This window comes from Camelina sativa, chromosome 18 (genome assembly GCF_000633955.1).
Source record: "Camelina sativa cultivar DH55 chromosome 18, Cs, whole genome shotgun sequence".
NCBI lineage: Eukaryota > Viridiplantae > Streptophyta > Magnoliopsida > Brassicales > Brassicaceae > Camelina > Camelina sativa.
Window position 1 is genome coordinate 886848 of NC_025702.1, and position 13831 is coordinate 900678.

Consider the following 13831-nt stretch of genomic DNA (forward strand, 5'->3'; position numbering starts at 1 on the left):
TGGGTTGTGCCCGGTGTGGCGCGGAGGAGGAAACGATAAATCATGCCATTTTTGTTTGTCCCTCGGCTCGACAGGTTTGGGCTTTAGCAAACGTACTGGTGGGGGCCATTGCTTTTCCCACAGAGTCCGTATATGCAAATGTCGATCATTTTCTGGGCAAAGATAACCCAGCGTCTTAGGTTTCAATGTTTCCATGGCTTATGTGGTATATCTGGAAAGCAAGGAATGCACGGGTTTATGAGAATATTGTTAAGAACCCTCAGGATATTGTCTTGGTCGCGGAAGGTGAGGCCTTGTCGTGGCAGCAAGCTCAGGTGGAGAGTGATCTTACGGATTCGACCTCCCCGATTCTCGTTCCAGACCCCCGACAGAGGGGTGCCACCGCAACTCTTCCTACGGTTTTTATGGGACATCGATGTTTTGTCGACGGATCTTGGAAAGCGGGTGACCCGCTCGCTGGGGCGGGATGGGTTTGCTCATCGTTCCAGGACGCGACACTGTTTAGAGGAGCTACTAATTTCCGACGGAGTCTCTCTCCCTTACATGCTGAAGTAGAACCTTTTATTTGGGCGATGCGATGCATGATCAGACATGACTTCAGAGACGTGGCGTTTTTCACAGACTGTTCAGACTTGGTGAAAATGGTGTCTTTTCCTGCGGACTGGCCAGCTTTCTCGGCGTACCTGGACGACATCAATATTGACAAGGAAGAATTTTCGTCTTTTTCTTTATCTCTTATCTCTAGAAATACAAATGTAATTGCAGATTCACTGGCACGTCAAGCGCGTGGTTATTCGCACCATGTTTTGTTTGTAAACAATTTCGCACCTCATTGGCTCATTTGAGCTAATCTTTTGTTGACAAAAAAAACAAAAGAAAAACGATTAGATAGCCGTGATATAATTATAAATAAATTTTTTTTCAAAAATAGAAACTAAAATCACATTTAATGTTAATTAAAATGAATAAGATCTTATTAGTAAAATATAATTTAGCATAAAGCAATTTTTTTATATATATTTTACAACTATTTCATCTTAGTGAAAAAATATCAATTAGTTTTGGAAAAAAAAATTGTCTTATCTACGTTGGGCGTATATAATAGTTTGAATATACTGTAAAATTATCATATGTGTCTAAATAATTTGAATATACTGTACCAACTTTTTTTATGAATGTGGTATGTCCACAGTTCTAATTTTAAATCTTAAAAATGAAAGATGATTATTTGTCTAAACATTATTTGTTTTACAATATTGATAAAAATATTGAACCTAAATTAAAAGTTTTGTAAGAACCGTCTTATGTTTTTTTTCTTGGTTAAAAAATACAGTTCCTCATTTCTCAATTTACTAATAAAATCTGAACTATTGAATGAGGACAAAGTAAAAACGAATTTCAAGAAAATGGTTTATTATAAAAGATAAATAGTAAGGGTAATTATTTCAATAAAGATACTAATATAAGGACGTAAATACAAATTTCATAAAAATATGTATTAATAATAAAAGAAATAAAAACAGATACTCATATAATGTAGACGAAGAAAAGAGTCGGTGTGTTTATAATATAAAGAAGAAGAGACGATCAAAATCAATCTCTCTCGAAGAAGACGTTAATGGCGGAAACCGTGGAGCTACCGAGTAGGTTAGCGATTCTTCCTTTCAGGAACAAGGTTCTCTTGCCTGGCGCCATTATTCGAATCCGTTGTACTTCTCATAGCAGGTACCACACGACTCTCTTACGCTTCGATCATCACCTTCTTCTTCTTCCTACATGTTTTGTTTTCGAATCAGTTCCAAAAGATCGTGTAGTGCTAAAATCTATTGAGTTAGGGTTAATTCTGTGTGGTATTGATCGATCGTTATAGCTTACACAACATTTAGATTACCCTAATCGATTTTGGTTTGCTTGTTTCTCAAAATTTAGCGTCACACTGGTGGAGCAAGAGCTATGGCAGAAAGAAGAGAAGGGTTTAATTGGCATTTTGCCTGTTCGTGATGATGCTGAGGGTTCTTCAATTGGGACGATGATTAATCCAGGTACTGGCGATATGATTTTGATAACCGGATGAATTTGATTCAGTAGGTGTATCTTGTGTTGATTTGATTTCTTGTGCGGCTAGGTGCTGGAAGTGATTCTGGAGAAAGGAGCTTGAAATTTCTAGTTGGTACAACAGATGCTAAAGATCAGCAGGAAGCTCAATGGCACACCAGGTTTGGTTTATTTTTGCTCATGTTAGACTCTGATTTCATAATATGAATTAAGTAAATTTGATATGAATGCCGTGATTCCAGAGTTATAGAAGTTCCTAAAAATAAATGATGTGTGATCTCATTTCTATTTTGGTTTGATTCGCAGCATATGCTGAGAGATGTTTTTCTTTTCTAATGCATAGGGGAGTAGCAGCTCGGGCTCTGCATCTGTCAAGAGGGGTGGAGAAACCAAGTGGAAGAGTTACATATGTGGTTGTCCTTGAAGGTCTGAGCAGGTTTAATGTTCAAGAGCTTGGAAAAAGAGGACCATATTCAGTTGCGCGGATTACATCACTCGAGATGACAAAGGCAGGTAAGATATAACATTTCTTTTCTTGTATTTTTATGTGACTACTGTCTACTGGTGTTCACATTTTTCTCTAATTTCGTGTCTTATCACATGGTAAGGACCTATCTATTCCGATGCTTCAACATGCAATAGATATATTCTTTTCCCACTAAATTAGTTTCCTGCCTCTATTGTGATCAATGACACATTGATCTCTGCAGTTAGCTCTGTTTGTGCCTAATATATAGAGAATTTTATGCTTATGAGAAAAATTTGAGGTTGAACATTCTCTAAGATAATAATTTTGAGTTGGACCTTGTTTGATATTGATAGTTTGTTTTCTGGCTAATTTCAGTTTGGGTAATAAGATTTTATTTTTCTATTACATTTGGCTACATGGTAGTCCTTTGATGTCTTTAGCTGGTTCCTTTCTGTCCATCTGCAGAGTTGGAGCAAGTGCAACAAGACTCAGATTTTGTAGCACTGTCACGTCAGTTTAAAACCACAGCTATGGAGCTTGTCTCTGTGCTTGAGCAGGTAACTTTAGTGAAACTAAACGGCTGTCTGTTTTTGGTTCCTCCTTCATATTTTCGTTTGTGCGTCAGCATTAGAGTTTCCAAGATTACAACGCTGAAGTTATAGGTATCTGTTATCAAGAAATAAATTCTTCTTTGGGATTTTTTTTTTCTTTCCATGGGAGCAGTTATATAATCTTCATCTCATGGAATCTGGATGATTTGTGATTGAATTAGTTACTTATGCATTACTTCTTGATTCAGAAACAAAAAACTGGTGGAAGGACAAAAGTTCTTTTGGATACAGTTCCTATCCATAAACTAGCAGACATATTTGTTGCTAGCTTTGAGATGAGTTTTGAAGAGCAACTATCTATGCTGGATTCAGTTGACCTGAAAGTAAGACTTTCAAAGGCTACTGAACTAGTTGATCGGCATTTGCAGGTTAGCTATTGATTGTCATATTCTTGTATCTGTCCTCACTTTTCCCTTAGGAATTTTGAAGTCATTTTGATGTTTACTTGTGGCAGTCAATTCGCGTGGCAGAGAAAATTACTCAGAAGGTGGAAGGCCAGTTGTCAAAGTCACAGAAGGAGTATCTCTTGCGCCAGCAGGTTTGGTTTCTTCTGGCTCTTGTTGTCAATTTGAGAGGGTGTTCTCCTTCAGAGGTATGACTTGAGAATTGAAAATGGTTTCTGCAGATGAGAGCTATTAAAGAGGAGCTTGGCGACAATGATGATGATGAAGATGATGTAGCTGCACTTGAAAGAAAGATGCAAGCTGCCGGAATGCCATCAAACATATGGAAGCATGCTCAAAGGGAATTGAGGTATACTGTGCTAGAGGACAATAGCTGATAGTTGTGTGAGTGTGGACCAACTGAGGACGTAATTTATTACTAGTAATTTTCCTTTTCATTTCCTAATGCAGGCGACTAAAAAAGATGCAACCTCAGCAACCCGGTTATAACAGTTCACGAGTTTACCTGGAGCTGTTGGCTGATCTTCCTTGGGAGAAGGCAAGCGAAGAACATGAGTTGGATCTAAAAGCTGCAAAAGAACGTCTTGACAGTGATCACTATGGTTTAGCCAAGGTCAAGCAACGGATCATTGAATATCTGGCTGTTCGAAAGGTTGTTGTTTGTTTTTTTCTTTTTGACAGTGATCCGTCTTCAGTTTTCTGGTTTTATCTTGATTGATTCATATTTATTGCAGCTAAAACCAGATGCAAGAGGCCCAGTTCTGTGCTTCGTTGGTCCACCAGGTGTGGGCAAGACATCTTTGGCATCATCTATTGCAGCTGCATTAGGTAGAAAATTTGTTCGCTTATCTTTGGGTGGTGTGAAAGATGAAGCTGACATTAGAGGACACAGAAGGACTTATATAGGAAGCATGCCAGGGCGCCTTATTGATGGGTTAAAGGTGAGTGGTTTGTTTTCTATCTAACTTGTGCTGAAGAAATCTGAAAGAACCTTGGGGATTTGTTTAAATCAAGGAACTAAGCTGTACCATATAAGTTCGATATCTCTGCCTCTCTAACCTTGACAATTTTAAGGGAAATAGAGTATTATAGACCATAAAAATGATTGCTAGTTAGCTTTTCCGGAAAGGCATTGGCATTGGCATAACTCTGGTGTAGATGTTTTTCTAATATGTGAGTGTCCCATTCGATAACAATCATGATGGATGGTTTGTGATATGATATCTCTTCATCACTAAGGGTTTCGCTCTATGTTTTGGATTTCAGAGGGTTGGTGTTTGCAATCCAGTGATGCTGTTGGATGAGATTGACAAAACAGGCTCGGATGTTAGGGGTGATCCAGCTTCAGCACTGCTGGAGGTTTTGGATCCAGAGCAGAACAAATCTTTTAATGATCAGTATCCTATCATGTTTACTTCTTCAATACATATATTAGATCCAGCGTCCAAACATTGTTAGGCTTGTTGAAAGTTTTTTTGCATGAGTTTTAAAAAATTGTACTTTCGCCTACTCTTAGGCAACAACCATCTTCTCTCATAGATGCACAGATTATACTTGCTTTAGTTTGCCACTCTATTTTATGAACTCAATGGTTACCTTAACTGAAAAAATAGCTATCTGAATGTCCCATATGACTTATCAAAGGTGGTTTTTGTTGCCACTGCAAATAGGGTTCAACCTATTCCACCGCCTCTTCTAGATAGGATGGAGCTAATTGAGTTGCCAGGTTATACGCAAGAGGAAAAGCTTAAGATAGCTATGCGCCATCTGATTCCTCGAGTTCTAGAGCAACATGGGCTTAGTTCCGAGTTCCTCAAGATTCCTGAGGTAAGTTATTATTTTATTTTATTTTTATGTATTGCCAACAATTGTCTCTCGCATGGTGCGCTTATGCAGTTCCTTTGTATGGTCGTCATAGGCTATGGTAAAGAATATAATTCAGAGGTACACAAGGGAAGCCGGTGTTCGTAGTCTAGAGAGAAACTTGGCTGCTGTGGCTCGTGCAGCTGCTGTGATGGTTGCAGAGCATGAACAAACTCTTCCATTGAGTAAAGATGTGCAGAAACTTACCTCTCCTCTGCTTAATGGTAGAATGGCGGAGGGAGGCGAAGTGGAAATGGAAGTTATTCCAATGGGTGTAAATGATCATGAGATTGAAGGTACCTTCCAGAGTCCCTCAGCTATGGTGGTGGATGAGACTATGCTTGAGAAAATTCTAGGGGTAAAGCTCTTTTCTACTATGTTCACTTCTAAATATTTGTATCACGGAATATAATCTGTAGTGGTTGTGTTATGTTGTGATACAAACGTGATATTTTGTTGTGATACAAACGTCATATTTTGTGGAAATTTACCTTGTGCTGTTTTGTTGGGTGCAATGCAGCCTCCAAGGTTTGATGACAGTGAAGCTGCTGATCGAGTGGCTTCAGCTGGCGTTTCTGTGGGTCTTGTTTGGACTACCTTTGGTGGAGAGGTCCAGTTCGTGGAGGCTACATCTATGGTAGGCAAGGGCGAAATGCATTTAACGGGTCAACTTGGAGATGTTATCAAAGAATCTGCTCAATTAGCTCTTACATGGGTAAAGATCTTCATTTGAAGCTTCACTCGTTAAATTTTTAAATCTTCCTATTCGACTGCATCTACTATTCAGAACACAAAAAAGATACTTCAGAACTCTTTCGCTGATCGTGTACTGATGTCTTTTAGGTAAGAGCCCGTGCATCGGATTTCAAGCTGGCACTTGCAGGGGATATGAATGTTCTTGATGGTCGAGACATCCACATTCACTTTCCTGCTGGTGCAGTGCCAAAAGATGGACCTTCAGCTGGAGTGACTTTGGTGACTGCTCTGGTTTCGTTGTTCAGTCAGAAACGAGTAAGAGCAGACACAGCCATGACTGGAGAGATGACACTTAGGGGTCTCGTCCTGCCTGTTGGTGGCATCAAAGATAAGGTAAGCTGCTTCTACTTCTAGCATCCCGAAGCTTCATATCTAGTAAAAAACCCAAATTTGGGTACATCTTTCATTGCTTTTGGAAAAAATTTTGAGTTGAAAAACATATTTAAGAGGGCCATGTTAAATTGATGAACAGATATTGGCTGCTCACCGTTATGGTATTAAGAGAGTGATTCTACCGCAGAGGAACTCAAAAGACTTAGTTGAAGTGCCCGCCGCTGTACTTTCCAGTCTGGAGGTAAGTTGTGAACTTCAATCCTAGTCTTGTTCTTGGTATTGCATTGTAGGTAAGAATTTTGTCCTATGCTACTCCGGCCCAGTGTTCGGTCCATATGAGGTCTGGTTTTGATTTGATCCTGATTTCGTTTTGCTGACTAGTCCGCTGACCACCAAACACAAGAAAAGAATTGTGCAATAAGTCTTGTTTTCTTTCAAAAACCTTAAAACCGGGCTCTGGCAAAGCTGCATCGGGTTGGTCTGTAATGTTTTTGAATAGTTCTAAAATTGGTATGAATGGTGGAAACAGGTGATATTGGCAAAGAGAATGGAGGACGTACTGGAAAATGCATTCGAAGGAGGTTGTCCATGGCGGAACAACCACTCTAAATTATGACAAATCGTAGCTCTGTCTTTAAGACCGCAGAGTCAGAATCAGACCATGTTGGCGTATTTGGTAAGGATCCAGAATATTTGCATATCCTTTTTATGGTTTTCTCCCAGTCACCTCTCCTATATTGTATGTTTGTGTATGTAAGTGGATTAAATTTATCAACTAATTTAATTTACTTATCTCTTCACGAACTCGATACCCTCCGAAATTTGATCTATTATGAAAAACCGGGCTAGCTCGCAAAGAGAAGTGGAATCATAAAGATATGTCCTTGCACCTACAATATGATTCGTATTTCGTAAGTTAAAGTATCCAGCTCCTGAGCCCACTCTTCCGGAGAGAAGAGAGGTCAATTCATTGTGGAGAGACTAAGATCCATCGTCTTTAATTGATCATCTCAACTACCTCCTACACACTGCCCTAACAGTTTTGGGAAGAAGATCGCCTTTCGATATAGTTCAGTTGTCTCTTCCTCTATCCTCGATCTTGATCATCCTTTGATCCCATTGCTTTTTAGAGAATTTCAATCCTACTCCTACCATAGAAATATACTTTTGTCATCTCATCTCAAGAAACATTGCGTTGGGTTTCCATCCACTTTTCAATCAGCTTAGAACAATACCATTTCTAACATTATGTTATGTTAGAATACTTTGATCTAAGCGTTAGATGGTTATAACAAGACTTTTTTATGAGCGTACTCTTGTGCCGAGGAGGTGGCGGCGTCCCAAGAAATTGCCAAATGAGCACAGACTCGTCACCAGACATTAGCATGATCCTGTAGCTTGGTTTGCTCTTTTATTCAAGCCAGCTTATACTAAATCTAGTGTTAATGATGTTCTTACGATGAACAAATCCAAATTACGTAGATGATCCTGAAAAATGGTCCAAATTTTTTTTGTTAAAACATCACTTAAAACTGAAACGTAGGGCTATTTTTGGCTTTGTAAAAAAAGGAAAAAAATTAAAAGATAAGTTAAAACTTATCCTTATGATAAAGTCCAAGTTAGATTCCAACCCAGTAGCAATACTGCGGTTAGCGAAGGATGAGGCTAACGCTTGGTCTCTGGCTCTGACAGAGGTTGTAGGACAAGAGGTGGATCACCCTTTTTTGGGTATATCTTCTGATGGAGGCATCAAAGTTCCAAGGTTTTCTCGGCCAACCTCGAGCTTTCTATACTTTGTGGATGGTTCATGAAAAGCGACGGACCAGTTTGCCGGTAGAGGATGGTTCTGTGTTTCGCCCAGGGGGGATGAAACCACTATGGGAGCATCTAATCTTCGTCGAAGTCTCTCCCCTCTTCATGCGGAGATCGAGGCCCTTATCTGGACAATGCGATGTATGATTGGAGCAGACAATCAATCTGTCGTTTTTCTCACTGATTGCTCTGACCTGGTGAAGATGGTGTCTTCGCCTTCCGAGTGGCCAGCTTTCATACCTTATTTGGAGGACATACAAGCGGATAAAAAGAAGTTTACTTCTCTTTAGTCTATGTCTCTCGCACTCAGAATGGTAAAGCGGATAATTTAGCTTGACATGTTCGTTCAGTTCCACATTTAGATATTTTTGTTAATAATTTTTCTTCGCATTGACTTGTTTGAGTCAATATTGTAAGCTGTTGTCAAAAAAAATAAAAAATAAAAAAATAAAAGTCCAAGTTCCAACGTCGTATCTCAACACAGCAAAAGTCATACCCAAAAATAAAGGTGCAAAGATATGAACACAACAAACACTTTCCGGGTTTGTGCCCTTTAAACAAAATCATTTATTCAAACAAAAGTCCAACACGATTAAACAAGAACCATCAATTTCTAGTTTATTCCATCCTTTCTTGTAAAAAGGGGCTTCACTAATCACTTGAAAGCCAAATGATTTAGTTTTTTTTTTCTTCGAAGATATAAAGAAGGAAGAAAGGAAGAGAGAAACCCTTCTTTTAGCCCGAGAGAGCTGCGTTGATGGCACTGTGAACCTCAACACCAATCTGTGCCTCTGCTTTCTCAAGATCTGTTGTAGCAGAAGTAAGTTTTTGTTGGAACTCAGCTAAACCCTTTTGGACTTGGCTAGGGTCAATGTGTTCAAGTGGCACAGCTTCAATCGCGATAATGTCAGCGACGGAATTTGCGTGGAGTAATGCAAAACCACTGCTCAGGAAGTATTTCTTCACGTCAGCGCCTTCATGGACGGACATGATACCAGGTTTTAGCTCTGCAATTGTTGGAACGTGTCCAGGCAAGACACCCATTTGTCCTGTTGTTGCAGGAATGATGACCATGTCGACCTTCAAGTAGATGAAGAGAAACCAATCAATTATGGTTAAAGATATAAGAAACGAAACTCTAGAATACAAAGATGATGGCGCACCGACAAGACAGTTGGAAAATGCATCAGCAAATATGTCAGGCAAGATATTAGTTATTGTTGCATTCTACATGAGGATATACTCACAGTGAATGCACTATCTACAACAATACTGATCTTCATTTGAACTACGAGAATCTGAAAACTATATAATATAACAATAATAAAGGTATCTGATAACTGGTTGTGGAGATTAACTCATACAAATTAAGACCTTGTAATCAACATTCAGTCTACACATATACCAACATCATATATCAATAGAAGATTGTAACTGAACACAAAAAAAAAGCCAGAAGAACACTATATTTGGGATCATTTCTATGAATAGAATTTCAATTACAGACCCCTTTTCCTAAGAGTCACAATTCCAAATATCCCATTTCAATGATTGGATCAGAGGAGAATATAGAAGCCGTAAATTAATCCTCTAGGCTACAGTAATCAGTGATGAATCTAACAAGAAACTCACTTGAGAAAAGGAAGCTAACAAGCAACATTTTCAGATAGTGAGCACATGGTTAACCTGTGAATTCTAAGATGATTGTATAACTTTAGTCACCAAGAGGTACATCCAGAAATAAAATAAATAACTATTGTCATTCAAACGCAAAAATCAACAATTGCTAGTCTCAGATATCACAATCAAAACCCTAAAATTGAGCGCCGTCAGATCTAACCAAAATCAAAGGTCCTGAGACCTAATTAACCACATTTGCGTAACTTTAGATGAATCATATACCAGCGTAACAAATTATGGAACAAATCCGAAAATGCTGTTCGAGATTTTTTTTCACAGATCAATCACAAACCAAAAGAGGTGTTATCTAATATCCATATGTATCCACACAAAAAGCGCGACGAACAAACTCATAGATCAATCCCTAAAAATAAACAAAATGGGACCAAAAAGATCGAAGAAGATGGAAAAAGACGAAACCTCTTTGCCGCTAAGCTCAGATGCGTAAGGGAGGACAAAATTGACGGTGAGCTTCGTCGGGATAGAGGAAGGAGTCGAAGGACGAGGTTTCATGAAGGCGGAAGGAGTCTGGGGCGGGTCCATGTTCGGTGCGACTTTCTTCCATGACTCGACAAAAGTCGAATCGATTGTCGATGGAACTTCCGATGAAAAGGCACGAGTCGTCACCGATTTGGAAGATGCGGCGGCGATAGATCGGGAGAGGAGGCGAGAAGCTTGTTTGAACATGGCGGCGATTTGGTCTGGTGGTGGTGGTGGTGATTTTGAGTTCTCTGATAAATTGGGAACGTCGCAGATGAGAGAGAGAGAGAGGAAGAGAGAATCCGAAAACTCTTTAAAAATGTTGTAGCTCAAGTGTTTCTCAGACTCTCAAGTTCACGCGCCACGCGTGATGCGAGTTCTGTTTCGGCCCACATAAGCTGGGAAAGGCCTAAACTTAAAGCCCATGGATGGCCAATTTTACTAACTTTGGAGTATCTGTAGTTCTCTGGACCATCGTCATCCAGTGTAAATAAATAGCAACGTTTGAAGTTTGAAGTTGAACCATCTTGATTCTTGAATTTGTTCTTTCATCAAGTTTGTCAAATACAGATTTAGGTTTAGTTTAAGTCGTAACATTCAAAATAAAAAGATACGTTTGATGAAAAATACATCCATCTCATTTCAAGAAATAAAAAGCAGATAGGATCTGCTAGTTTTCTATATTTGTGTTCGATTTACAGTTTATGTTACAAAAGACTAAATAAATTTTAGTTAAATTATTAGGTTTTAGCCTTTTAGGATTAGTCTCCATTGTGTTCTAAATTTCCATGTTGTTGCAAAACTTTTAATAGGATTACATAACTTACAACCTCTCTCTCTCTCTCTAGTTTCTAAAACTACCATTCATCTGGTAAAACACTAATTCAGCACCAGAAATATAACCAGATGTTCTAGAGAACTGTTTTACCCAACTATTCACTGAGAAGAACTTTGTACTTTTTTAAAAATGATTTACATGAAAAATAAGATATACCTTTTGCTTGTCTTTCTTTATAACGATGTTGATTAATCTTTGGATGGTCAAGCACCTGATTCATATGCCCAGAAGGTATCTGGATCAGGACAAAGAAGTGAAAAGTCCGGTACTTCGAGATTTGCGACATGCCAATCAAGGAACCGAGCTTGTGTTGACTTGAGTAACAAGAGGATTGTTGGTAACACCCACCACTTATCATCATCCCTGCCAAATAACATAACAAATTTTAACAGGTAACGGAGTAAAGAAGTTTGATGTTCAATAAACANTCTGGTGGTGGTGGTGGTGATTTTGAGTTCTCTGATAAATTGGGAACGTCGCAGATGAGAGAGAGAGAGAGGAAGAGAGAATCCGAAAACTCTTTAAAAATGTTGTAGCTCAAGTGTTTCTCAGACTCTCAAGTTCACGCGCCACGCGTGATGCGAGTTCTGTTTCGGCCCACATAAGCTGGGAAAGGCCTAAACTTAAAGCCCATGGATGGCCAATTTTACTAACTTTGGAGTATCTGTAGTTCTCTGGACCATCGTCATCCAGTGTAAATAAATAGCAACGTTTGAAGTTTGAAGTTGAACCATCTTGATTCTTGAATTTGTTCTTTCATCAAGTTTGTCAAATACAGATTTAGGTTTAGTTTAAGTCGTAACATTCAAAATAAAAAGATACGTTTGATGAAAAATACATCCATCTCATTTCAAGAAATAAAAAGCAGATAGGATCTGCTAGTTTTCTATATTTGTGTTCGATTTACAGTTTATGTTACAAAAGACTAAATAAATTTTAGTTAAATTATTAGGTTTTAGCCTTTTAGGATTAGTCTCCATTGTGTTCTAAATTTCCATGTTGTTGCAAAACTTTTAATAGGATTACATAACTTACAACCTCTCTCTCTCTCTCTAGTTTCTAAAACTACCATTCATCTGGTAAAACACTAATTCAGCACCAGAAATATAACCAGATGTTCTAGAGAACTGTTTTACCCAACTATTCACTGAGAAGAACTTTGTACTTTTTTAAAAATGATTTACATGAAAAATAAGATATACCTTTTGCTTGTCTTTCTTTATAACGATGTTGATTAATCTTTGGATGGTCAAGCACCTGATTCATATGCCCAGAAGGTATCTGGATCAGGACAAAGAAGTGAAAAGTCCGGTACTTCGAGATTTGCGACATGCCAATCAAGGAACCGAGCTTGTGTTGACTTGAGTAACAAGAGGATTGTTGGTAACACCCACCACTTATCATCATCCCTGCCAAATAACATAACAAATTTTAACAGGTAACGGAGTAAAGAAGTTTGATGTTCAATAAACAAAAGCAATCATCAAACAGCGAAGAGCTCGAGTATATATGTCTCTAGTTCCAACAAAGTGTGAGGGTTTAAGGTCATAAAACCTATTAAACAACTCATTTAAAAAGGGTTTAAGGTTAAGACTGAATTAGAATATGGATGCGAAAGATTAGTTTCATGCGATCAAAATCTAAAATTCACAAATTCACATTAGGATGGACAAAAAACACTATTTATTACCTTATGGCGTTCCAGATGTTTGGTAGCTCGTCAGAGAAAAACCCGGAATGAATGACACCGCAAATGAAAGCCACAATCTGCAGAATACATGCCGAATAAGACACAGTAGTGAAAAAACCGAGGGCACTTGTTTTGAACACCGTTTGTATTGACTTACGACGTTTGTTAGAGATGTAGCGTTCCAAAGGCCGTAGATACGAGTAAGTGAGGCTCTTCTCATTTCTTTACTAAGTAACGCGTTAAGACCCGCAGGGAATGGGCAAAGCAGAGAGAGAGGGAGAATCAGGAGGATAGCAAGAAAGGCTGCAAGGGCAAGCCAATAGAACTGAAGTAATGCAAGTAGCGTAATTGAAAGATCAGCAAGGAGAAGGATGGAGATCAAACGGAGAAGAGTATCCTGCAGAAAACCCAAGAAGTTTTTGGCTTATGTTAACAAAAACAAACAAAAGAAAACAAATCACAACAAGAGTTATTCAGGAGAGAAGAAAATGTAACCTGACGCCCAACGGGTCGAGTATTGTTCAATAAGAGAGAAAATGGAAAAAGTAAATCCCTTCTGTACTGCAGAGAATCTAGTGAAATCTCATTGATGAGGCCTCCATTGATCCCACCATTGATTCTCTTTCGAGATAAGCCATGTCCTGGTTGGATCAAGTTTTGTTGCAACTCGATAAGAGATTTGCTGGGACATGCAGCGCTGTTCCTAGATAATGGAGTCAAGATTAAGCAGGTTAAGGATTCAAGTCTAAACCCAATACACAATTAGGTTCGATCAAAGAGAAGCACAATCTATCATGGCTCACCGAGGGGACTCGTCGTCACTTCTGAATGAAATTGATT

General features: G+C 38.7%; 3 protein-coding genes across 3 annotated transcripts; 1 reads left to right on the forward strand and 2 right to left on the reverse strand.

Annotated features, from left to right (window-relative positions):
- Positions 1549 to 7295, forward strand: LOC104760194 (lon protease homolog 2, peroxisomal). Its single transcript, XM_010483079.1, has 17 exons — positions 1549 to 1725; positions 1930 to 2042; positions 2126 to 2216; positions 2399 to 2568; positions 2990 to 3081; positions 3324 to 3503; positions 3590 to 3673; positions 3761 to 3888; positions 3990 to 4191; positions 4274 to 4480; positions 4806 to 4936; positions 5153 to 5366; positions 5458 to 5760; positions 5923 to 6117; positions 6246 to 6491; positions 6631 to 6732; positions 7021 to 7295. The coding sequence occupies exons 1-17, from the start codon at positions 1619 to 1621 to the stop codon at positions 7105 to 7107; spliced, it is 2652 nt and encodes an 883-aa protein (XP_010481381.1). The 5' UTR covers positions 1549 to 1618; the 3' UTR covers positions 7108 to 7295.
- Positions 8756 to 10768, reverse strand: LOC104760195 (ATP synthase subunit delta', mitochondrial). Its single transcript, XM_010483080.1, has 2 exons — positions 10404 to 10768; positions 8756 to 9383 (listed from the first exon to the last, which is right to left on the reverse strand). The coding sequence occupies exons 1-2, from the start codon at positions 10668 to 10670 to the stop codon at positions 9039 to 9041; spliced, it is 612 nt and encodes a 203-aa protein (XP_010481382.1). The 5' UTR covers positions 10671 to 10768; the 3' UTR covers positions 8756 to 9038.
- On the reverse strand, positions 12228 to 13826 carry LOC104763028 (the record flags this gene model as incomplete). Its single annotated transcript, XM_010486449.1, has 5 exons — positions 12228 to 12710; positions 12992 to 13068; positions 13149 to 13388; positions 13487 to 13694; positions 13795 to 13826. Coding segments are annotated over 5 exons (717 nt in total), but the record flags the coding sequence as incomplete, so codon positions are not given.